The sequence below is a fragment of the Polyodon spathula genome, chromosome 1 (assembly GCF_017654505.1).
Source record: "Polyodon spathula isolate WHYD16114869_AA chromosome 1, ASM1765450v1, whole genome shotgun sequence".
Classification (NCBI taxonomy): domain Eukaryota; kingdom Metazoa; phylum Chordata; class Actinopteri; order Acipenseriformes; family Polyodontidae; genus Polyodon; species Polyodon spathula.
This window is the reverse complement of record NC_054534.1, coordinates 12,550,054-12,577,050: the sequence shown is the minus strand read 5'-3', so window position 1 is coordinate 12,577,050 and position 26,997 is coordinate 12,550,054. Positions and strand designations below refer to the sequence as shown.

At 37.1% G+C, this 26,997-nt stretch overlaps 1 protein-coding gene across 4 annotated transcripts in view; it reads right to left on the bottom strand.

The window, feature by feature from the left end:
* Positions 1–26,348, bottom strand: part of LOC121314275 (ankycorbin-like) — a 51,569-nt gene extending 25,221 nt beyond the window's left edge. For all 4 annotated transcript variants that reach the window (XM_041247348.1, XM_041247374.1, XM_041247365.1 and 1 more), the window contains exons 1-2: positions 26,191–26,348; positions 25,025–25,095 (exon numbers count right to left, since the gene is read on the bottom strand). In XM_041247348.1, the coding sequence (XP_041103282.1) occupies positions 25,025–25,060 (36 nt within the window). In that variant the 5' untranslated portion in view covers positions 25,061–25,095; positions 26,191–26,348. The remainder of the gene's footprint in view (positions 1–25,024; positions 25,096–26,190) is intronic.
* Positions 26,349–26,997: the final 649 nt, after the last annotated feature.

Genomic DNA, 26,997 nt, shown 5'->3' with positions numbered 1-26,997 from the left:
CCACTGAAAACAGCTGACTGCAGCTTCTATTAACACAACTGTACAGGTTATCTAAAAGACTCCTTGAGAATGCTAGTCTCTGCATTAATATGACAAGTTGTGGTTTGAGTCCATAATTTTTTCTTTATCTTTTTTTGTGAAAAAAATAAAAACAGGCACGTTTTCATATTAAAAGCAGCTATGTTTTAACACTGCTTCCATATGATAGTTTCAGAACAGACTATTCCCATTTAATCTAGATAAACATTTATTATCCTGTGGATGCAAATGTATTGTTGTATTTTTATGATTTGAAATAGAATATGGGTTATTATTATTTGACTATGTAACACAATTTTTGTTCCTGGGTAGTAAGTGTTCTTTCCTAATTGCTTATGCCTCAAAAGTATAGAAAATGGCTATTATTCCCCACAAACTTTGCTTTTGTGACCAGGACAGGTACATTTCAAAATATCACTATTTCCAATGAGAAAACGGGTGAATTTGTGTCTTTTCGTTCACATAAAGTCAGAAAAAAACAACATATGAATCCAAATTAACATGTATTTATACTAAAGTAATACAAAAATGACTATAAAAGATTTAGAAGCGAGTAATTTTTCGAGATTTACGATTATACTGTAAACCACTTTCATGAATCAGCCCCCAAATGTAGTCTCCCATCAAGTTCTTGTTATACTGTCCTTGGTAGCGGCGTTCAAAGCCTAGTATATCCTGGTGGAAGCGCTCGCCTTGCTCCTCCGAGTACGCTCCCATGTTCTCCTTGAATTTATCAAGATGAGCATCGAGGATATGGACTTTGAGGGACATCCTACAGCCCATTGTGCCGCAGTTCTTCATCAGAGTCTCAACCAGCTCCACATAGTTTTCGGCCTTGTGATTGCCCAGGAAGCCCCGAACCACTGCGACAAAGCTGTTCCAAGCCGCTTTCTCCTTACTAGTGAGCTTCTTGGGGAATTCATTGCACTCCAGGATCTTCTTTATCTGTGGTCTGATGAAGACACCGGCTTTGACCTTTGCCTCAGACAGCTTAGGGAAGAAGTCTTGAAGGTACTTGAAGGCCGCCAACTCCTTATCTAGAGCTCTGACAAACTGTTTCATAAGGCCCAATCTGATGTGCAGTGGTGGCATCAGCACCTTCTGGGGGTCCACCAGTGGCTCCTACTTGACGTTGTTCCTCCCCACAGAGAACTCGGTCCACTGTGGTCAGTCCTGCCTGTGGTAGTGCGCCTTGGTGTCCCTGCTGTCCCAAAGGCAAAGCTAGCAGGGAAACTTGGTAAAACCGCCTTGGAGACCCATCAGGAATGCCACCATTACAGCCTCTTGATGCCATCTCAGAAAAATGCAGATATGTATCCACTTAGGCAACTGGAACTAAACTGAACCGGTGGGCTTAAGGCCCCTGTATTTATACTAATATTTATATTACTGGAAAGTTCTAGAAAGTTCTAGAAGTTACTCCAAGTTTACTCAGCACTGAATCTATCTGGAATGTTCTGGAAAATAGGTAAATTTCAAAATATCACTGTCCTGGTCACAAAAGCAAAGTTTGTGGGGAATAATAGCCATTTTCTATACTTTTGAGGCATAAGCAATTAGGAAATAACACTTACTACCCAGGAACCAAAAAAAAAATAAAATTTGTTACACTGTGTTATTAATGTATTATTTTAGGTTAAAGCCCCCTCTCTATAAACTCATGCATAATGTGACGGTCTCCAGATGGATTTATTAATTTATTACAGATCTGGAGATGGTTAAATGTATAAAAACAGAGTGGAAAAAGAGAGAGAGGCGCTAAATATTAAAAATAAGAAAACAATTGGTACTTGTGCTGAAAGGACGAGCATGATGCTTGTTTTGGCATTAGTGTTTTTGTGTTCAAACTTATTTCACTCTGTGAGCTGTATTGTTGTTTTGTCCTTTTTATTTCTTTTTGAATAAATACACGCACCAGTGCTTTAACTCACAGTACCTGTGTGTGTGTGTGTGTGTGTGTGTGTGTGTGAGAACTTCTGTCTGGGGACATCACCACAAAGCCGTCCTGCCACACTTCCCCTTTAAGAAACCTGTAGCACTGTTATGCACTTACGCCTAGTAGTGATCACACAGAATAACACAGTGGAGTGCATCTGCTATGTGCTGTACAAAGACAACAGCTGAATTACAAAATAAAGCTGATTTACAAAATCAATAAAGTTATTAGTTTGTTCAAAATCATTAATTTTACATTTTTCAACCAAATGTGTGAAATGAAGAAAAAGTAACTTAATTGAACCACTGTTATTGATGCTGTTTTTATTTCCACATAAATATATTTTCTTAAAATGATTAGCTTAACACATGAATACATTTAACATTGCAGCGTCATCTGCATGCCTAATGATCAAATCATCCTTGTAGCCATATCGAATGGGGTCCTACTGTAGTGTTTTGAAATGGGATAAGGATATTTCATCATTCTAGTACGTTTAAATATAAATATAAAGTGTTAGCATGCATGCCACAGGGGGGAAAAAACACCCACACACACACAACTAAAACAATGTTTATTCACAGTGGTCAGGCTTCACAGACACTTGAATCCATTATTAATCCTGCAATATTGTTGTCAAGATAAAGAATTACCTCATTGGGAGGTTAGGCCTATATAAAGTAGTCTATCACATTTGTACATTCCTCTGCTTCACTTACAAACTCCCATCTATACAAAAATAAATTAAAAAATACACTGGGTCATAACAGAGTGTGGGGAGTAAGAGCAATTGAAAAAAAGATTTACAAATTTCTTATGAAATAGGTTTACAATGTGAACAGGGAGGGTTCACTAGCAACACCGACTGTGGCAATATGCTGTCCTGTAAAAGCTACCCTCTACAGGGATAACAGACTAAAAGTTTCCCACTCACAAAATACCAGGTCACACACATCATCACTCTTTGGAAAATAAAACAAAAGACTACAGGATGATAAGAACTCCAATGGTATGAAGTCCATAGATTCAACCAGTTTCTCATAAGTTGCTGATAAAATAATTTTAAAATGCACCATGAATTAAAGTCGTTTTTACAAAAACAGACCAACTCTTTTACCAGAGATGCATGCGTGTGGCACTCAGACTTACTGGTCTCTAAACTGCCCAAACATTATTTTTCAGTCAACTGGCTACATTTTACATTATGCCTTAAAACGCAGCAACTTGCCATGGATTCATGATATCATTGTATTAATGTGCAGCTTTGTGATATGACAAGGGATTGGATGTTCTGACAAAACATGAGTGAGTATGCCAAGAAGGGGTGGGTAAATCGCCTCTTCCCATATAAAACAGAACGCAAAATATCCTTGACACGATAAAGTTGTACAATAACGATTTAAAATGACTTTTAATCCCTTTCATCACGCACCGAGCACAAGGTAAACTGGTGGAGTTCACAAAGAGGGAAGAGCAAATTAAGAATATCACAGGTGTCCAGTTCCTGGAATGGAACTGGAAAAAGATTCATACTGGCCTTTAACCAAAACTATTTCTGAATCAAGGCATTCTTGTCCTCTATCTTTAGTAATCTGCTGGTGTAGTGTAACTGAAATAAAAACAAACTCTCCTACAGGTCAGCTATACAGTACACACTTCTGTGTCTTGCGTGTTATTTGGTCATCTTCAGTCATGTACTCAATAAATGAATGAGAATCACCGCTAGAAATGTATTTTAATATTTAATATCTACAGTTCACATAACATTCCACACGTAAGCTTCCATGTTAATGATTATTATACATATTGAGTTTGTAGAAAAAGATTTCTTCACCAACTAAAAAAAGCTGGATACTGTAAATAACGAGAATGAGTAGGCTATTATCCTACACAGAGGGGTATGCACAGAGGGGTATGTGTGTCAAATGGTCACTGTGCCTAACATTATCCCTGCCACAGTCCCATCCAAAATCTAATGCAAGGCACCTGGGGAAGTCAAGAGATGATCCAGCCCTGTACTGGGACTAGTATTGGTACAATAAATGTTGATGGTTAATTCTGCACAGCTGTGTCTTCTTGGCCTTTCTAATGGAATCATTTAAGGTTCCTACTGCGTAGCAGTTTTTGCCATTTCAGACTTTATTGAAAAATTTAACTGCAAGTTACAGCCAATATATTTGGTGTCTATTTAAGCTTGTGTGTCTAACGCAGAATTAAAATCACTCCTGTTCGTTTCCATCGGCAGCAGATAATTATCAATTCAAACAACTCAGTGAGACTGAAAACAAAACACAAAAATAGCAGGAGTACAGTGTACGTGGTTTTATTTGCAAAATGTAATAGAACTGCATGTTGTCTTTGTTTGACACAGTACAAGTTTTTGCTTTTGAGCAATCCAAGTTCATATCAGAGATAGTTGGTCATGGGAGCTTTGCTGTAAAAATGCCAGGGACCAGACTGAATTCTTCCCTGCTAAGGGAAACAGACAGTCCGACTATGGCCACAGGCTGAATGGAGATCTCAACAACAGAGATAGATGGATCTAAGGCACAACTTAGCTTACAGTAAAAACTGGCTCAAACATTATTTCAATTTGAATCTTATAGCCTGCTGTAGTGTCAACAGATTGCAGTTCCTGGGCCCGATTTTCGAAAGGTTTGCACACTGCACAGAGGGGTATGCGTGTCACAGATGGTAACTGTGCCTAAATTGTGCCAAATTGCCATATTCGAAACTTCCTTTTGCGTGTCACAATCCATTCTGCACTGTGCAGAAATAAAATGTATGCAAGGGGGGAGTGGTCGACAACATGTGTGATCCTGGCATATTTGAAGGTATGCGCCAAGGACAAAACCAGGTCTGGGATGCACAGAATAAGGATTGTAAAAGGACAGTGTTAACTCTGCGGACATTACCATTCCAGCACTGACTACAAACAGGCAACAATGGTAAACATGTGTAGCATGCAGCATGTCCGTTGACATTTGGATGTGAATGATGCAAGGCACACTCAGCAACAGCAACCCCGACATAGGCGAAGATATGCTGAAAGGGTGTACCAGCCTCGGCACACATGAGGAGCTCAGCAATGAGCAAGTCATGTCCAGGTATCATCTTGACCGAGACACGCTGACGCATCTACAGTATGTTATATGCTGCATGATGACCTGGCCAGAGCATACCTGTAGAGTCATGCCTTATCTGAGCAATTGGTAGTGTCTTTAAAAGTAGATTTTTTTCTGTCACTGTACATTTAGAAAAAAGCCCCTTCTTATAGTCTAACACAAGAGTATATAAATACTCTAAAGTCAAAGATGGTAGCAACAACAGCAAAACTCTTGAAAGGGCTGTAGCCAGCCAGTTGATGATACATCTCATCTGCTTGAATCTCTGCAGTCTGCCTTCCAGCCACAACACGGATCCGAGATTGCATGCTCCGGATTGTAAACGAGCTCCTGCTCAATGCTGATGCCCCCTTTGTCCTTGTCCTTCTTGACCTAACTGCTGCTTTTGATACCATAGATCATACCATTCTTCTTGACCGCCTTCAGAAGTATCTGGAACCGGTCTCTCCAGGCTGGACACATCTTACCTATCTGGACACATGCAGTCTGTTTTTTATGATGGAAGCAGTGCTGACACAAATCCGGTCATGTGTAGTGTCCCCCAAGGATCTGTTCTTGGGCATCTTCTCTTCAACATCTAAATGCTTCCCTTGCGTTACCTTATCTGTCAACATAGCCTCATGTTTCACTCCTATGCTGACTACACCCAGCTCTACCTAAAACTAGACTCTGGGTGTTCCTCTGATGGTTCGGCTTTCAGCTTGCATTCAAGACATTGAGGCCTGGATGTCTGCCAATTTTCTTCTGCTCAACACCAACAAACCTGAACTCCTTACAGCAGGATCGAAAACTCAACTCAAGAATCTCAATATCGGAAACTGTCTGCTGCTGCCTTCCCCCACTGTACGAAGCCCACTGTACTACGTGGATAGTAACCTCTCCTTTGATGCCCAAATCTCCTCTGTAGTCAAATTCTCCTCCTACTACCTTCGAAACATCTCAAAAGGTCTGTCCCTACCGTTCCCTCCCAGATGCAGAGATACTCTGTCATGCATTCATCTCCTCTCGAATCAACTACTGCAGCGCTCTCTATGGTGATCTTCCGTCACGCACCATAAACAGACTGCAGCTGGTTCAAAATGCTGCTGCTAAGATACTTACCAGATGTAAAAAACATGATCACATCACCCCCAGTCTTGCCCAGCTGCACTGGGTACCTGTTAATTACTTTCAAAATTCTCCTGATTGCCTACAAGGCCCTTCATCACAGGTCCAGAGTATCTCTCCAACCTGCTGACCCACTATGTCCCTGCACGCAAGCTGAGGTCCAGACTCAGGCCTGCTGGTTATACCCAAGCAAAAGCGTGCCACACTCGGAGCGCACTCTTAGCTTCATTGCCCCGACTCTCTGGAAACCTCTCCCAGCTTTAGTGCATGCAGCTCCCACAATAACTCGATTTTAATCTAAATTGCTGTTTCAGTTTTTTTACTCCATCTTATCTCTATGATTCTGCTGGACACATGAATCCACAGTGTTTAGAATTCACATCCTAGCCCTTTATTCAATGTAGTATGCCTATATTTAATATGTTTACATTGTTTTTCATTGTTATATTTAATGTACTATGTCCTGTATTTGTAAAGTGCTTTGTGATGGTGGGCGACTATGAAAGGTGCTACATAAAATAAATATTGATTGATTGGATTGTCATTAAGGGCTGCAGTGTTTCCTAACTAGAAAAACACAATCAGCATGGGAGGAAAGCTAAACCAAACATTTAATTCATATTAATGAATGGTCATTTTGTCTACTCCTAAATTTCCAAAATTAATTCCCATAGGGAACGTAGAACAGCAGAAAAGAAAGTTATTCGAAGTATGTTTGCCTGTTGTATTTGGGGAGGCTCCATGTTGTTCTTTTACAATGCTCTCCTTGACTGAAAAATGTGGTTCTGCTAACATTTGCTTATTTTATAAATCAGGCAACTAAATGCCTTATCAGTTTCCTGCAATTGAAAGCCAGTGCTCCTTGGTGGTACAATATTTGATCAATTTGCCTCAGCCTTGCAGTAACTGCCAAAAATAGTTAAACATTAAGCACCAACCCTCAAAATTGCTGTCAGCCACTGATAAAAATCAGCAATTAAGAAAAGATATGAGGAGAAAGTGAACCACAATGCATAGGAAATGTTTGGACTTCAGATTTGATGCTGTTACGGCTAGTCTTAGGCATAGAATAGCCACATTTCATTATTTTCTTTAAAAACAGTGGAGGCATATTTAATAGGTATTTACTTGAGTGGTATTTAAATCACTGTTTTTTTTTTCCCTTCAAAAAAGAAAAATAAGTTTCAGATAAAAAAAAAAAAGTGTACATATAAGTCTTGAATTAACATGAATGACTAATTTATAGTATATTTTTTATTCCATCTAAAACAGTCAGTGACAAACATCTCCCAGAAGCAAATGTAAACACAAAATTAGAGCAATCATGAAAAAGTAGATCACCACGACCTACATCCACTGTATACACACACACACACACACACACACACACGTAAAAGCTTTAAAATTACATAACCAGGGGTTCACATAACTTTTATCATTAGGTTATCCCATGAGTACCAGCAGAGATGGTTTGGTACTTTCTAAATTAGAGGTCATTATCCAAGTCGCTGTCTTGCTCCACCTCCTCCTCCAACTATTCAAACAATTGAGATATCAAGGATCAGAGGTGCAAATTTGGAGCAAGATTCCTAGCGCCAGGGTACCTCATACAGCGTGAGCGACATCAAATTCTGGCGCCAGTAGACAAGTTAAGTTTTTTTATTATTATTATTATTATTATTATTATTATTATTATTATTATTATTATTATTATTATGTACTGTTGGCATCCATAGATGAGGATAGTTTCTCTTTGGGTCTGGACTACTCAAATAACCCACCCACACATCCATATATGCAGGAGAGAAGGTTTGTGTCATATGAGAAGTTGTAAGGGGGGACTTGATTAGGGCGGTATTTAATAATTTAGCACCAGTCGGCTCTCTGGTGCAAAACTTTCAAAACAGTTTAGCACCAATTTTCAAAACAATCTGCACACCTGTCAAGGATGCTGGTTTCAGTGGTCATCTTACTCACAAGTATGCGTCAGGGCAGAAACGTGTGGTGCTGATTAAAATGTTGACATGTGAAAACTCACGCTCACAAGCACCACTGCTTAATGGTTGTGTTAGAGACAGGAACAATAGTTTATGAATGTTTAACTCTGAGTCCAGATTGCTGGTTATTACAATGTTTAACAAATCAGCACACATTCTCTGTTTATTTCAATAGCCTACCATCAAATTCTAGTCCTGAGAATTCAAAAGCAAAAAACAGAACACTTCACTTTATCTTTTAGCTTATCTTTTTATTACATTAGCTTGATGGCATAATGGTATTTATAGAAGGATATAAGTGAGGGAAAAATATTAAGTAAAATGCTTAAGAACTTGTTTTAAGCTCATGTTTAAAAATAATGGCTCTCAAACACACCTCGTCTCATCTGCAAGCTTCCACAACATTTCTTTTTTTTTTTTTTTTTTTATTGATGAGCATGCATACCTGCGTACCAGTTATGTGAACCCCTGTATATAACATACCCCTAGATTCTAAAACACTCCATACTTTGTGCAAAAAAAAAAAAAATAGCCACTTTGATCACAATAGGATAAGTGGTTCTTCAGACATGCAGCATTTGAATAAATATTTATTTGTGAGTGAGTTGCCACAGTTTTATATAGTGGTAATACAGGCTGACTGTGATAGTGTCAACTCTGTGCTTGTGCCATGTACTGCATATAACAAACATATTATTTACAAGTTGAAATGTATAATTATTGTATACGGTTTCATTAAAGAAATACGCCCATGAATATGTCTGGAGCCATTCAGGGCATTTCAAAACACAAATGCATCAATTGGATGAGGTAATTGGTTAACTGAACCTCAATTGTGTTTTTGGGGCAGCCTCACGACACGCAAGGTTCTGGGACACACACACAGCAGAGACTTTGAAAGCAGGAGTGCTGCAGGAAGGTCATGCTTTCACAGCATTCTTTTTTTTTTTTTTACTACTTTTCCATTCTACTTTTTGTATCTAGGCCCTACTTCCTTTCCTTTAACAGCAGATGGAGGAAGCAATATGATAACACGTCCATATGAAAACCATGCACAGCGAGACATTTTGAAATATAGGTTAACAATTAACATTGTCAGAACAGATTTCTACTGTTTGCTTGTATTTGTGAAGCAAGCTGATGAACCATTCCATGAAAATGTAAAGATTGAATCATCTGCTTAAAAAATCTTGGGCTTGCCAAAATTTTAGGCATTTCTTGGAATGGACCAATTGTAAAAGAGCACAGAAAAGACACCATATAACACAGAAATAAAACTGACAGAAACAACAAAACTGACACATCGTCTTTAAATTTGATAGATCCTGTGACAAACCTTTTGTAAGATGCAAGTTTCAGTTGTTTCAATGGGCAAACCGATTCAAAACATTACACTGCAACATCAAGTGTATTTTGAGTAACCACTGGAGTTTAAGCATCAAGGTTTGGTTTTGACCAGATACAGATACCGTTTTTCAAGTGTAGCAACTGAACATATTTTATTAATTTGAAAAAAAGGATTACTTTTTTGCTTAAAATCGGCACGAACAATGACAATCTGTTTATTTTTTTTTTAAAATGACTTCAGTCCCACAAGGCCTTGTTCTTTACCCTGTCTGCACTTTACAATGTATGCTGGTTTTACAAGGATTTAGAGGTACTAAAATGGTTTCCGTCTTACTTTTACAGAGATCTAAACACACTTTTGCAACACTTGCATGATAATAATTTATTTAAAAATACATTTGAGCTATTTTATCACCATATCCACTGTTTGTTTTAAAATGCATTTGAAAATTCAAACAGTTACAGAATAGCTGACAACAGAAATTGAACACTATTGCACTTAAATAGATTTCTACGTTGTTTGTTGTTAGACTACTTTTTTCAAGAAAAAATAGGATTACATTTATACATTTTTATACTGGTAAATGTTAACGTATTTGACTAGTAAGAAGTATTACAGGCTATGTGTCTTTGTGATTAATTCATTCAGCCGAGACCACTTATTTTTCTGATCTCAGATTGGATCATTTTAAACAAGCTGAGATGATTGGAAGCATTCCCATGAAGCTTCAGTCAATCTGAATCCCTCCTGATTGTGTAATCGTTTGCTGTAATTGCTCTGGGGTATAAAAGGTGATTGCAGGGCACGGCAGGACAAGGTTATTATAATGCAAGTCTCTATCCAACTTTAAAACGTGAATATTCTACCTGTAACAATTTAATGCAGCACTTGAACTTAATGAAAAATTAACATATACTACAGACCTTTATGTAATCTGTTAAATCGAAGGATTGATGAGATGAACCCTGAAAGTAACCAATACAAAATTATAAATTGTATTTCATTACTTTCTTACCAGTGCCTAACTCCTTTAAAAGAATCCAAACCTACAGTAATGAAATATTTTGCTTGGAAGTGTAACAACTGAAAGTGAGACACTCAAATTCCACACAGACAGCTTGGGTAATGAAGCACACGTTAATAGACCTTGATAAAAACATTTTTTTTTTTTTTTTTTTTTAAACCTGTTTAGATTCCTGACATTTATCAAATAAGTGATTATTGCTGTCCATCTTTGTGTTGTTGCTAAAAGCGATTCTTACAGTTTAAGCAAAAATAAGAATAATTTAAAATTGGCTTTTTAGACTTAGTAAAGGCTCCTTATTGTCACTCCAAACATATCTGACCTCAATATGCAATACTTCATAAGGCTTTATTGTTTAAACCTGTTTTAGCTAATCCCTGCCATAGTTCACACTTCCTTAAATAGCTTTTTATGCACTGGCAGTAGTTTCCTCAGAGGTCCATGTTTAGTAAATTTGTAACAAATGTTGAAAGTATGTATTGGCAAAGAAACAGAACTATTTTTAAAATACCATAGTTTATTTTTCATGCACTGTACTGAACATTGTCACCTATCAGCTGCTTGTAAACTGTATAAATCTGATTAAGTCACCAGCTTATATCTTGTGGTAATATACAGCAGCAGCGTAGCATTTCTGAAATACTGTCACTGTTTTCTATCATTCTCACTCACGTTGCTTAGCAAAATGTCATGCAATATAACCTGGTGTCTGAATCAGTTGAGACCAAGCTGTCAGTGAAAAACACATCAAGACCTCAAAGTCATTACACCTGCAAAGTTAAAGATTTTACATGTATAGATTTGACTTGACATAGCACTGTAGCCTGTGCATTATATATATATTTTTTTTCATTCCAAAGGTTACCAGTACAATGGATGGAATAAATTGAAATGTTGATCATTCAAAATTTCAAATGGTAATATAATGCACCCATCATATCACTCCGATATTTTTTTTTTCTATTTCTCTGACTAGTACACATTCACTCTCTGTAACCCTTTTTTTTCCAAAAAAAAGCTCTATACCAATTTATTATTTGTTTTTAATAATACAATTCCAGTTGTGGCTCTATAACATTATATACTAGTATGAGAGAACTTTTAACCGTATGAAATCGTACTTAAACATGTTATATGACCAGTCTGTAAATGCATAGGCCTACAAATGAATGAATACAATTGATGGCACCTGGTATCACAAAGGCATGTTATGAATAAGACTGGGATGATGCCGCCCCCCCCCCCTCCTCCTCCCCTTCCCCTCTCCCTTTTTTTTGTTTTTACCATTGATGCATCGTTTTCCAAAAACAGATGATGTATCAATGTCCTTTAAAAAAGTCATCAAAGCTAAGAGAAGTAATGCGTATACATAATGTACTGAACAGCTTATGCTAACAAATTATTGAAAACGATTACATCAACTGAATTACATCAGCTTATGCATAGCTTCTCTAAAAAAAATGTCTTACCTTATTTTTGTCTTGATTGTGCCAAGTGGTGGTAGAAGCACAAATATAATCCACTGAATAATTAAACAAAGAAATCTGAAGTAATGGACGGTTAATCTTTGACAACAATAACATAACAATAACATCATTCATCATTCTGTAATGTCAATTTATTCTATTTTGTTTTAGTTAAGAAACAAGGTACCATAAACGTTATCTAATTTAAGAGGAATGCAGCTTGTTTACTGACTGGCCATTCTTGCTGAAAACCCAGTCGCTAAGGATGCTTCTGGTCAAGCAGGCTACTTTTGGAAAGAGATCTTTTATTTTCCACCATTCATTTATGTGAATAAAATAAATAAAACCAACCCAAATACAATTGCCTCAAGTTTTTTGAATGAGGTGCAAATGCGTAGTCAAAACTCAAGCAGACAAAGGAAACAGTACCAAAAAAATGGTGATCAAAACGATAGGATGGCGTGACAGAGAGACAAGGCATCTGAGCTATAAGTCTCCTTCCCGACCAGAAAGGGCGCTGTGTAAGGTTGATTGCATGCTTTCGCATAGTTAGAGACTCGACAGTTGGTGGCAACCGAATGTCTGACAGTCTGGAGAAAGTGTAGCTGCAAGTTTCCTAAACAAATCCATTGTGATCAGCTGTGGAGCATGCAGCGATTGGTTAGACCATGGTGCCAGGCTGATCACATTTAATAAATATGGACTGTTTTTGCAATTGAATTACTGACTGGAAATTGCCTTCTTCATCCCACCACATGCATCTGGTCAACAGTGGAGTCCAAAGAAGGATTGTGAATCGAAAGGACAGACCAGAGGCGCGAGAGCAGAGGAGGGTCAATAGCAGGAAGAACACCAGGAGGAATACATGATCCAGCAGACCCAGGGATACTGGAGGATGACCGCCAAGCCTATCTGGTTGCTTTCGAGAGGCTGATGCCCTCTGGGATGGTGGGCTACCCAACTGGGCCCAAACTTAAAATCGGGGAAGCTCAAGTGGCCTATCAAGCCATGACACACGAGACCATCTTGAACTATGACCCGGTTAAGCAGGCCATCCTCCAGCAGCTAGATAATATGGAGGAGATGCATCGCTGCTGGTTCAGGAAATACCAGCGATCCCCAAGAGTCAGGTCCTGCGTGGTGGCGCAACAACTGGCGGATCAAAGGGCCAGGTGGCTCTGCCCCAGCACCAGATAGCCCGAGCAGATGCTGGAGCTAACTGCCATCGACCAGAGACCCAAGCTTGGGTCAGCCAACACCGGCCCACCACGCTGGAGGAAGCAGCCCGCTTCCTCCAAGCCTTCAAGGACTCCCTGCATGCCTTCCCCATGCATGCCTCCCTTGTCTCTCTTTCCCTCCAAACCAGGACTTTGGTTCACTTGCAGCTTCATCTAGACTAGAGTTCTATTGGTTTCACATTGCACTTTCCACACTCGACTCTGTTGCCAATTACTACTAGTGCTGAAGTTCTCTCTGGAAAAAAACATTTTCCACCATTCCCAACATGGAGAATACATTACACGTTGTGGTTGTGCTGTTGTTCGGGTCATTTTGGTTTATATGGTTCTTACAACGTCAAATCATTGCCAAAGAAACGTAACATGCCAAAAGAGTGTCAATTGTCAGAAAAACACTGTTCTTTTGGAGGAAATACTAGAGTACTAAAGATGAACATTCATCCAACTGCAATTTAGCTGTTAATAATAATAATAATAATAATAATAATAATAATAATAATAGCTTGTTGCAAATATTGTATGCATGACAGTGTGGTGAGATACAGATGCAACAGAACCTAGTTTACTAAAATCAGAATGAGCAGTGCAAATGCATCAGACGAATGTCTGTACAGACTGTACCATTTTGTCTTGGCACAATGTTTTTCCTGCGAGTGTATATGGCACAAGTATAATAAAGCTAGATGTAATACATGTGCTAAATCATTCTTCAATTGTCATTTCATACTTTGTTACAATTTTGCTATTATACTTAAAGAACATGCTTGCTGCAATAGTAATTAAATGTCAAACACTATTGCGCCAATTAGTAAAATCAGCCCCATAGTATTTTTTATGATCTGCTGTTGTATGACATTATGGTGTTATTGTCTGGTGTGTATGTGTGTGTTTTTTGACAAGCCCTGTGTTGCCTACATGCAACAAGGGGAGACACTTTCCTTGGTGCTTGCTGAAGTGCGTCATTTCCACGATTTGCGTCACTGTTTGGAATGGTTCGTTTCCAAGTGAAATGGAATACGTTTTGTTCCACATTGCAAAATGTTGAAATGAGCAATGTGGCAATCGCACGAGTCTCTTTCCAAGTGAACTGAGACCACCATTTCAAGTGATCTCGGTTCAATGCGCATCCTGGTGCGATTACGTGGTTCAGAGGTTTCACATATCACTCCAAGCGCCCTGCACTGCACCATACTTCAATCAATCAATCCGTGAAGTGCTCCGAGTACAGTACACAATTACATCATCTTATAATTACTACACAAGCAAGTTGCTGAACGTTAACATTTATTCAAGTAGTTCTGGCAGATCTCACCATCAAATTAACTATTTGCACATCCCAAACAATTAAAAGTTAAAATACATGAACAAGGCAGATGGATTTCTTATTTTAAATACAGCCTCTTTTAGCAACACAGGCACTGCAGAAGGGCCTTGTGACGGAAGGGCTGTTCCACAGTGGGTCAGCAAACATTACGCCAGACTAAGAAACATTGCACAGCCATATTAGATGGTGATATTTTGTTTACATTCTTTGAGGAGAGACACTTAAATAGTCATGGTAAAATTGTATATACAGTAATGGGAATATTAAATAAAACAAAAGATATGCTCTGTTTTGTTAAACTTTCACACTTGTAATTATTCACTTTAAACTGGTCTGAAAAATCAAGGAAAGATGTGCTGGGAATGAACAGCCCTGTTCCATTAAAATCATGTGACCTTTCATCTCTCCAGCCCTACCTACTTTAATATAAAATATTGATACCTCCATCCCTTACTGTTGTCTCTTTGTACCAAGATCTTGGCTTCCTCTGCTGTTTCATAACCTGTGATTCTGGAAAGCAATCAATCTATGCGGTCAGTTTCACATGAGCAGAAAGGAGATCAAAATTAAAACCAAAATGAATAAGGCATGGCATGCCAAACATAATGTCAATTGGCAAACTGTCATAAAAACTATTGTTTGTGTGAAAGAGAACACTAAAACAGTGGTGCTTACAGAAATTGCTTGTAACACTACCTAACTAGATCAACAGAATGTGGAACCAGTCAAATTTAATAAATGCATTTATCAAAGAAACAAAAATCCCTATTCATAGCAGGATTCTTGTCAAGATCGGTGTCTATTATGCAAATAACTGTATTGATACATACATACATTACATTATTAATTATGGCCATCTGAAATTTGCTTTTAACACTAGTTTAAAAACAGTTATTTGGAATTAGCAATATCACAAAAAAGGAAGCGCACATATTGCCACATATCCCTGAAGCATTTTTTAGGTGAAGGATAAGCATTGAGTTTAGCTACAGTACTTATTGTTAGCAATCTGTCTACTTTTCTCAGTTTCCTGTTTAGTCTTTAGCAGCGGGGCAGGAATGAAGACCCACACAGTGAACAGAGAGCAATATACATAGCTAGAAATTTAGTTAGGGACTAAATGTCAGAATCTTTGCTATGTATTTATTTTTTTAAATCAAGTGAGAAGTCTGGCAGTATAATGGGTGAACATTAAATTAACCAGGGCAGCAAGCCCAGTGAAAACACTGGTAACAATTGCTTTTTTTTTTTTTTTTTTTTTTTTTAAAGCAAGAATGCTTTAAATTATCCAGATTATGTTACCAAAAGAAATTTGATGATTATTTTTTAGCCTCTTAGTGGAAAACAGCAATGCATTTAATGCACAAACAAATAGAATATTAAGACAACCTGAATAGAGCACTTAATGCATGTAACCAACTTTCTACAGACAGCGTACCACACTCAAAATAAAACTGTCAGTTTTTCAAGTAAATAAAAAAGTATGTTTGTAAAATGATCCTCTGCCACAGCGTAAATACAAAACTACAGCTTTCAGTATCATGAAAAAAAAAAAAGATGTCCATGATCTTCACTGTTTGCTGTATAAGTTTTAACACAAGCGGGAGAGAAGTATGCTCTGCTTTATAAGGAATCACACAGGAACAATCATCTACTGTCATTCCAAGAGCTATAATAATGGAAACCTCTGAAAGGAATTGTATTAATTATTCTGAAAATTTCAGGTTGTTGATTCAAGATTCAGGATATGTAAAGCAGGCTAATTGCACCAACTGATTTACTACAGCACTAGTACCTTTGGTCTGGAGTGATGGTTTTCAGTTTATTACAAAAGGCTATCTATCAGTTGCAAACAGTGCATCCTGGAGCTTTGTCCTTTTGTTCCCTTTCTGACAGTTTAAAAAAAGCAAGACCTGACACTATCCAATACTAACAGGGCCAGTCCATGTCAAACACCCAAATGGGTGTGGTGGACATGCTGCAAAAAAAAAAATAATAATAAAATAAAATCAATGGGTAATGTCTCTAGGTCAATTAATCACAAAATATGACCTTATAAAAATGTAAGTCCACCCAGCTGGGTTTATATAATGGTGGTGGCAAGTCTGCCACAGTTAAGATAATTTAAAATAGATAAACAATGCACACTGGAAACCTCCACATGTGCTGTTTCTTTATATTCATTAGTTTTTTTTTTTTTTTTTTAAATATATGTCAAATATCACAACTTGGCAATTTACTCTTGTAGGAAAAAAAATAGTCAAACAGCTTCTTCCCATCAACCATACAATATATAAATGATAGAAACCCTATCATTTGCCGATTATGGTGACTTTTGACCTTAATCTACTCAGTCAGGAATTTAATAAATATCTTGCGGATAGCAAAAATCTCATACTTGTGCCTCACTCAAACCCTAAGCTGATTCCAGAGTCTCATAAAACAAAATAATTGTTTGCAGATAAGGAACCAGTCAAGCTTGATTAACTTGAAAGGCCAACATTTAACAAGGTTATAGCTTAATACCTAACTGACCTAAGCAACTGCCTTAAAAGACTAGCTTGTTTCTTATGAAGCACATTAACCTTGAATATTTGCAGCTACAACTGTTCTTAAATCAGAGTTTGAAATGGAATCACCCAGTTTTGTTATAAAACATTCTAACTTTTGGTATTCTTGCTGCTCAGTATTTGCAAAAAAAGTAATGAGACAACTGGCATTTTGACAAATACCAGTCCAATTCAAGGTTGGTACCCAGTACAAAATACCTAAAATAGAACCAGAAGTATTTTTTTCATCATTACTTCTATCAAAAAGCAGCCCTAATGTTGCAATTCACTAGCTGCCTAAAGAATCTACCCAATGTTACATGAGCTAAAATTGGGGCATATTTCAAATATGAGGTTGGCAAAGAAAGCAAGGACAACAAAAAACTAAAATTAGACAGACACATTCTGGCAATACTTCAGATTCCTCCCTGTATAAAAACCTCCACAGGTAGCTGTGGCTTGAAAAGCACTGCTAACCACCCTTTCTTGTTAGGAGACATTATGGATGCAATTAAAAGGCATGTCAGAGTGAATTCTTGTAAACTGAGACTGCGCTTGCCCAGTTTCCTTGCTGACTCATTGATGAGTCTATTTTTTCTTCATTCTTTTAAGAATGATTCCATCCCTTTGGGAAAGAGGTCGCAGACTGGGCCACTTCCTGTCTACTCCAAGCTCCTGCTAACAGACAACCCTCTGGAATACACATAATATTGGTACAAATTAGGACATAGGTGAATACGGCTTTTAATACATCACATTTTTATAAGAAACAGTCAGTCTTTTGTCAAATGTGATGGTACTGAAAATAGAGGTTTAGGCTTTTATACAATTGAAAGCAATACATATTCTTTTAAAATTATCTTTTCTTTCAACAGGAAACCTCTTATGTTTAACAATAGCTGGGAAATACAAGCTGGATATTAATAAAATCAATAAAAGTTACTAAGATCATTGCTTCAAGTTTCTATAAATTCTATGTCTCAATGTGGTACACCATAACTAACTACTCTTTTTTCATAACAGCATTAACCCATATCATTTATTTTTTGGTTTAATGTTACCATTTGAGTTTTCATTAAAATGTACAGCTTTTTACCCATTACACACACCAAATAAATTACAAGCAACCATAGTAAACTCACTTCTATTACATTCAAAGTCACAGTTTTCAAGCATGCAAGCAAGGACCAAATTGCCAGCTTAAGTGGACTTTTCAATGTCAGATCAGCGCCTGCTCATTAGTGTAACTTGTTGCAATAAGTTACAACCTTATCTAATACATATCATGGCATTGCAGTTTTGCACAAAGGCTACAGATTTTTAAATGTGTAATGCTATGTTTATCCCCAGATAATCATAGTAATCATACTAAATGGTTTAGTTTGAAACTTCAGGCAGCAAAATGTGGTAGGCATATGTAGAAAAGGACAATATGGTACACAACAACCGTGACTAAACACAATTAGAAACTGGATGTTCTTTACTCTAAAAAGCCATCTTATCTACTTTATGCTTCTGTAAAACTGCTTGCCATCTTCTACTTACACACCTTGTCTAAAGTATCAAATGTTACAACTTTGAAGGTTTGTCATGTCCAAGTACAATTACTTTACTAACTGTTTCAACAGCTTTTTGTTAAATGAGTGGTCACATATACAGTATTCCCCAGTATTGTACAACACAGACTTAATGACCACTCCTGAGAAATTCACCAATTGTGTATAAATAATCTTGTTTGACATAAATACAATCATTTTGTTAAAGAACAGTATAGTTTGTACACTATCGCACAAACTCAAAGACAGATTTTTTGCCAAAACGCTTTGTCAGTCATATGGAGAGAAACACTCTGCTACTGGTATACGGAGAGGTGGCATCAGTGCTTGTCAAGCGGCTCAATTGCAGAGCTCCACAATGGTTAGGATACAACCTCCAATAATGGGAAGCAGAGACCAGTTGGGTAGAAGCAGCTAACCCAGGGGCGTGGGAAGCTAAATCTTATGGAGAAGTGAAAGATATTACCACTGCACAAACATTCTCAAGTAATAATAAATCTCTAAGCATAAACAGGCACAGCAACAAGTGGGGCACCTTATGCTATATTTTGTAAAATATACAGTTAAATAATATTTAAAAACAATGTCACTAATCTTAAATTTGACAATTTCTTTTAGGCTGGATCACATCAGGGTCTGCTATATATTGCTTTGCTACATTTGGTGACATAGAATTGCTAGTCACATTGACTTTTTACAGTACCTTAAATGAAATTATTTTACTTTAAAAGTTTTTCTTTATAGTTCATAGGTGAATGCATCATGCATCAGGAGAATGCCTGTACCTGTACTGCTCATGAAACTCTGCCCAAGTCTGCATTTTCACCTGATTTAAAGTCTGCTAAGTATAGCATGAGTAGGACAAAGACTTCAAGTCATCAAAGACAATTGAAAAAGCAAACAGAACATTCCAAAGATAGAACAATGTATTGGTTCCAAGAGTCAAAGATGTGTTACGTACGTGAAGTCTTTAAAAGCGGACTGTTTCTGATTTTGTCTTTGTGGAATTTAAGAAGGTTGGGGTGGACTAACAATAGGACATGAAGATGAAAGAGAAATAAACTAAACTGGTAATCATACACACATAAAGACTGGAGCCAAACTGACAAAGAAGCACAGATCTAGGGACCAACTCGGAGAATTAAAATATATTTACCAAACAAATTTATTTTGCAAAATTCTTTAAGTAAGGTTAAGTGTAGGCATTAGTAGAATTGGCAGAACTTGGGCTTCCATTCATCAGTTTTACAGAGCTATAAAAAAGTATTTAGTCTGATCATGCAACAAAGAATCTTTTATTTTAAAAATAGAAGGCTGATGAATTATCCCGTCTACCTACAATAAACAAACACATATTTCCAAGCAACAACACAGGAAACAAGTCACGGATCTTTTCAGCGGGTAATAAATTATTTCACTTATAGTCAAGACCTAGGTCTCTAAAAACATTTCAAGGAAGTGATTGCGAATACCAGGAATTACATAAAACATAACCTATTTCACTTGTCTCTCTGAAATATGATGCAATCGCTTTCTTGGAGAAGCATAATGCATTTTGGCAAAATTATTAAAACAGGTTTAAAAATATATATTCATACTCTATTCTTATATTATACGCTTGCGAGATTTGCAGGGTAGTGAAGGGAAGCCCAGTTCTTCTAATATCTATGGTACACTTGACTGATAAAACAGGGGTGGGGGAAGCAAATGTTTCTAATTATACCAAATGTTGTTTGATACAACTATTCAGATCAAGTCTTGTTTTTCTCACCACAAATGTGGTCAACTGCAATTAAGTTGTGAACAATAAAGTTCTCTGTAGGTGGATTTACAAAATTGCAGAACTGGTTTGTAATGCATCTCTCTGAACAGCCAGATCCCTTAAATAATCCATACCTCAAAATATTGTGCAAGAAACATGTTTCCTATAAACTTATTGAAAATAAATGAAACAGCCTCCTCTCTTGTCATGTGCAGTCAATGCCAAACAACTGACATTTAACAACAAATCTGTTTAATATAAAGTGGGCATGGCATAAGTAACCCTGATCTGTCTCTTTTCAGACAAAGGCAGACTTAAAGCAATTCTACATAATAAAAATAAAACAAATTGAGTTAAATTTTAAAAAAAAAATAATAACACTAATCTCTCCTTGGATAAGTTAAACAGGAATTTAAACCTAACCTCATTCATTTGTCACATTCTGTTTTTATTAAAAGAAATCCGTCACCCAGACAGATTTTTAAGGCAACACCCACAAGAGAGGATAACTCTTCTACATTGTTCAGTGGCTGACTCACTGAGTGGATGCAAGAACTTCTTGAAATCTGAACAAACACATTTCACATGTACAGAAAGAAAATATATTTATAGTAGATTTTCCTCTCTGTGCTGCACACCTAATAACATGTTTATTGTATGTTACAGAGACCGAGTAGTATTCATAAAGCAGCAGCAGTCCAGTAATTTTATAGAGTGATATTGCATTTAATAATAAACTACAGTTTATAGATAAAGCTATATGTCTTCACAGAAATTATCACAATACTCTAAATTTCCCATTAAGTTAGGCTTTTTTTTTTTTTTTTTTTTTTTTTTTTTTTTTTTTTGAAATCTAACCACAAGGAGTTAATATTGTTAACAGGAAAAAAAAAAAAAAAGGCCACACACTTTGCTGTACACTCCCAACTTTTAAATTGTTCTTGAATTGTTTGTATTCCATCTAGCAGGTATGAAGTCACTGGACAGATTACTGCTGGCAACTCCCCTTATCTTGTCAACGTTTGACAACTTCATTTTCAACATGAAAAAGTAAAAAGTAAAAGTAATTGTTTCAGTCTACATGTTTTGTATTCTTACTAGATATTTTCAGGATTGAATCCTAATAAGAGCACCACATGCAAATCTTACCTCCAATTCCTACCTTTCATATATAGTAGGGCAGCAATATATGTTCAACCACCAAGTTGTTTGTAATACATTTGTTTAAATAGAGGGCAGACAGAATTTTTTTTTTTTTTTTTTTTTTTTTTTGGGGGGGGGGGGGGGGGGGGGGGGGGGGGGACCAAGCTGGATCAACTTCTACAATTTATGCCTAAAGTAAAAGTAATCTTTCATCTTCCAAAACCTCAAATTAGAGCTTTCAGTGTACAGTGGTATGCAGAGGTTACTTTGCCCTTATGTTAATCATGTACATACTATACTCAGAGAACATGTAGGTTAAGAGATAATTCTGACCTTTGACTCAATCAATTGGGGGAGCATTGTGTTGCAGCTCTTTCCAAACACATCAGCTCATTTAGAAAATATGTTAATATATTAACAAAAAGTTAGCTAGAGTTGCATTTTTTACCTGATATTTAAGACCACTGGTTTAGAGGAGCCGGAGTGGGGGCAGAGCGGTGCTCCGGCACTTTTTAAGTCCCATGTTTCTCAATTGCAAATATTTAAAATAATTAATAAATGTATTTAAAATATTTCCTTGTTCGTATTGTTGTCGATATGATGATAATAATTAATAAAGATTGCTTACCAACGTAACAATTTACACAAGTATTTACACATAGCCTACTTCTGTCAAACAGTGCGTAAGTGCAATGAATCGCACGATCACTGTGCGAGATGAACTGTCTTGGAAACTTCACAGACTCCTGCGAAAAGAGGTTTACGGTTATGATTGGATTATTCCTTATCAAGTAAAGGACTTTTAGCCAATCAGAATATAGAATTTGCTTTGTCGGGTAGCAACGTCTGTGAAAGCCGAGGTTCACGGTTATGATTGGATTATTCCTTATCAAGTAAAGTACTTTTAGCCAATCAGAATATAGAATTTGCTTTGTCGGGTAGCAACGTCTGTGAAAGCCGTTCCTGATATTTGCAGACTAAAATATGTGAGGTGACAGCAACGGTAAAATAAATAAAAACAACTCTTGCGAATCTAAAATGACCACAAGTAGTGGAAAATGAACTTGACAAGAATCTGTGATGGGATATTTTGGAAACAGCAGCACAAAAAACAGAAGATCGATGTTATTTTGTGTAGTCCGACATCAACCGCGACTGAGGGAGGTTGTGAAGAATTTTCAACACTGCTTAAGGAAGACACTGCAGACAGTAGTGTTACGGTAAGACTGACAGCTGGCGAAGATAAAGACACGGAAATACAGGACACTTCAGAAAGTCCATGGCCAAACATCTGGAATTCTAGGGTATGGGAAGAAAAGAAAAAAAAAAACTTTACCCTTTCCTTGACTGTGTGGATGGCAATCTGGGGTGTAGTGTTTGTAGACAAGTTTCTACTTTGTCAGTTTAAAAAAGTCAGGGCGTTTCTCTGTCTGCTGAGTGGAAAAATTACAGTGTTGGGTATAATGGAAAGACCTAAGAGCAACAACTAAGATCTCTGTGAAAAAAAAAAAAAAGAAAGAAAGCTGAACAACAAGAAATCCAGCGCCCTTACAAGGCTACTGCACGGTTACAGCAGAACATAGAGGATCTTATTGGGAAATGTGTTGACAATGCAAAAAGGCATGATCACGAAACTACCTGTAAAATATTTTCTACTGCTTACTACCTTGCAAAATAAAATCGATATTCTGATCACCAGGCCTCACTGGAACTGCAAGACATAAATGGTATTAATGTGGGAACCGGTCTTCATTCCAGATACAGCAGCACTCAAATTATCAAAAAAAAAAAACCTGGAGAGAATAATACACATTGATGGTAAAATTGCTCTATTAACTGATGAATCAACAGCTCTGAACGGTTTCCCAACACTTAATGTGCATCTCGAATGCAGGACAGACAAGACACGTGACCCTTACTTCATGTTTTTGGTGTTAATTTAACTTTTTGTCAGTTAGTAAAGTCGACAGTGTTAGCGCTAACTAAGTGTCTTCAGAAACACAGGTTTGACCATGCATACTTACAGATGAATAATGTTGCATTTGCAAGTGATGGTGCAAGTGTAATGCTTGTAAAAACATCTGGTGTGGCAAAAACAAAATTAGACATGTACCTCAACATCATTGTCTGGCAATGTCTAAATCACAGACTCGAACTTGCAGTTCCCAATTGTGTTTCTGAGACTACTGGTATGAACCATTTTCATTCTTTCACGGACAAGCTATACTCACAGTCTAGATCTGTACTAAATCATCAAGCCCCCTGAAACTGTGTGAAGGAATTGGATGCTGTCTTGAGGAAAACTGGTTGTGTAATGGATGGATTGTTGTTTTAAGTTTTATTTATTTTTTAAAATTCCAATCCGCAGAAACGGCACTGCTAAAGACTGCTGCTAAGTTTGATTGAGTTTTACCTTTCCACAGAGTGTCGGACAGTCACAGCTTATGTGGTCGTATTCTGAACAGTTAAATACACTTGTGCACGCCGTGTGCTTTAATTCGCTGGTTTTGACATTACTATAACTTCCATCGGCATTTAACTTGCCTTTAAACGTAATAATTGTCAAGGAAGTAAACGCAGCGTACGCGAGCATGTTGTAAGTCTCGAACAGTTTTCCTTTATTGCAGGCAACCACTTTCTTAACCGGTGAACGCTGTTACTTGGGAGACGGTGGTAATGCACATGTGAATCTTTGTACACCTCCTTGTCATTGCTTATCGTTTACTTCACACATAACTCTCCCGCTGCCTTCGCTAACCAGTGACGTCACAGGAGGGCTTTCCAGCAATGGCAGATTACAGTTTGATAGACCGCAGAATGTAAACAGCTCGTTTGACATACACCAGTTAAAAACAATCAAAAGAAACCCGAGATTACATTGCTTTCCCATCTATTTCACCACTTACAAACAAACCGAAAAGTGATTCTTATCACAGTATATAAGTACTGTATATGTTTAATAAAATTCATGCTAACACTACTTCATTGTGTTAGTCTTTGATCCAGTTAGTTTTAAACAGTCTTATCTGTTGGCCATAATTTCCCCTTCCTTAAAACTGAAAATCAAAAAATTGCCGAAAACGTTAAAAACACAACATGTAGATTGCAGCAGACCAGGGTCACCTGCTCTTGTTCTTTGCAGCACCATGGGAGGACCTTGCATGCCACGTGATCAAGCACCCCCCCCCCCATCTCCGAAACCATTCAATTTTACTTTCATAAATGTGGACTTCATGTTTCAAGTGATGACATTTAACATGCCTTGAAATGGCTGCTTAGCACACAGTAAAGTTCATACTGAATTACTGTGCCACTTTTGAACAGTCGCACGAGTCAAGGCCAGTTTCCACAGCCCTGCCTGTCATCATGTACTAATCTGCCAGACACAATGCTCATTTTAATGTACTTACATCACTCTTCCTGAACTTTGCTTTTAGGCTCTTCATTTTAGTCCATGCAGTTTCCTAGACGTCAATAAAGCCTGTAAAAAATACAATTATCAAGTGTCTCGATAGAAAGTTCCAACACATCAACATGACGCGCGTACAACACCCCCCTTTCATTTTCAAACATGAAGGATAATCTGTACCGTAACTCGATTTAAAATAATGAAGTATAAACACTCTTGCACTAGCAGAATCACTTTATTGGTAAGTGCCACTTCAGTAAAAGGGCAAGTCTAGCTCAGTTTAATAAAAGGTGTGGGGCGATTCCAACCCCTTGATTTACCAGTAGTATTATATTTTCAAAAATTATTTATTATTATTATTATTATTATTATTATTATTATTATTAACAAAACTAATTAAACGTGCAGTACATGAACTGTTGTATCACTTAACACTGTTCAGTAATGCAAGATACAGTATCACCACTCATTGTATTTGATTTAAGTAGCAGAACAGCAGTCTTCAGGTTGGCCGTCTATATCGCCACTGATCGAAGCTTGTCGACAACGATTGTAATTGTAAGTAATTTGGTACTGTACAAAACAAGAACCCATATATATATATATATATATATATATATATATATATATATATATATATATATATATATATATATACACACACACACACACAGACCAGTATACGACGAAAATGTATACAAAAAAATACACATTAACCACAGTGTACTCTTTTACACTTATATAATGTTCCATTATACTTTTCTCCCCGCTGACATACATTAGAGAGTTCAAATGGAAAGGTCTGGTGTACCACAAATCGGTAAGAGACTGTCTGGTTCGAGTCAGCACATTGCAAATTCACCCTGACTTAACTCCGTATTTTTATTTTATTTTTTTAACTTGTAAATTGTTCTCCTTCGATCTGTACCATTTATTTATTAACAATTGTGACTCACACTCTGTTATAAACTTTTTGTTGCATCTGTTTATGTATTTATTTTCACGAAAGACTTTCCACAAACGTCTGTCCAGGAGTATCCAACAACACAAAACAATAACCCTATTCATTCCAGCACAGCCTTGCAAGCACTACTCCCTTCACTTCACTACTGAACTAAAAAAAAAAAAAAAAAAAAAAGTATGTTAAAAACACCTTTTCAAACTTACCCCATAGAGTTTAGCAGCGGCAAAAAGTGTACTGGCAAACCTGTTTAGGAGTTTGTAAGTTTCCCAGAAAAGAACCTGTAGTTTCAGTCACAAATAACGAGCCGTGTTTAATACGTTAACTCTACAGAGCCATTCAGTGGCCTGTGAGCTCAGGCGCTCTGATTGTTTTGCCAGGCTGAAAGAATGACGTCAGCGCTGCCCTCGTGACCGTTGAGTTACAATGTTGCACCAGGAGCTGTTTGTGTAATGCAGACATGGGTGAAAACAACATAAAAGCGTGTGTGTACGTGTGGTTCGGGCATTTGGTCACCTCACACATTCGTGTCATGTGTCTGTGAGAGCACAGGGATCTACTGGAAATCAGTCCGTTTTGGAGTAACAACAGAACGTCAGAAAAGTTTTGTTTTGTTACAATGGTACTGGCTCTGCTAGCTACTGGCTTTCATTCATTTCAAAATGTACCCGTTACAGTATGTATTCGTCAAACAGTATTGTATAATGGTCTCCTCCCATATGAAATAATTCCTTTGTTCTGTCCAAAACACGTGTATATGTTGTTGTTATGGAAACGATATTATTGTTGGCAGTCTCTTAAGATGTGTACCTTATGGGGAGTTTGTGTGGAAAAATAAAAAAAATCATGACACACTGTCCATTTAAAAGCTTTGACAACTACTATTTTCACTCCTCTCCTATAAAACTTTGGCAAGCGCTCATCTTTTTTTTTTAAATGAAGGTTATTGTTATGAACTTAAATAAACACATATGTAAACAGCATCTATGATAACAAAACATATTCATATTTGT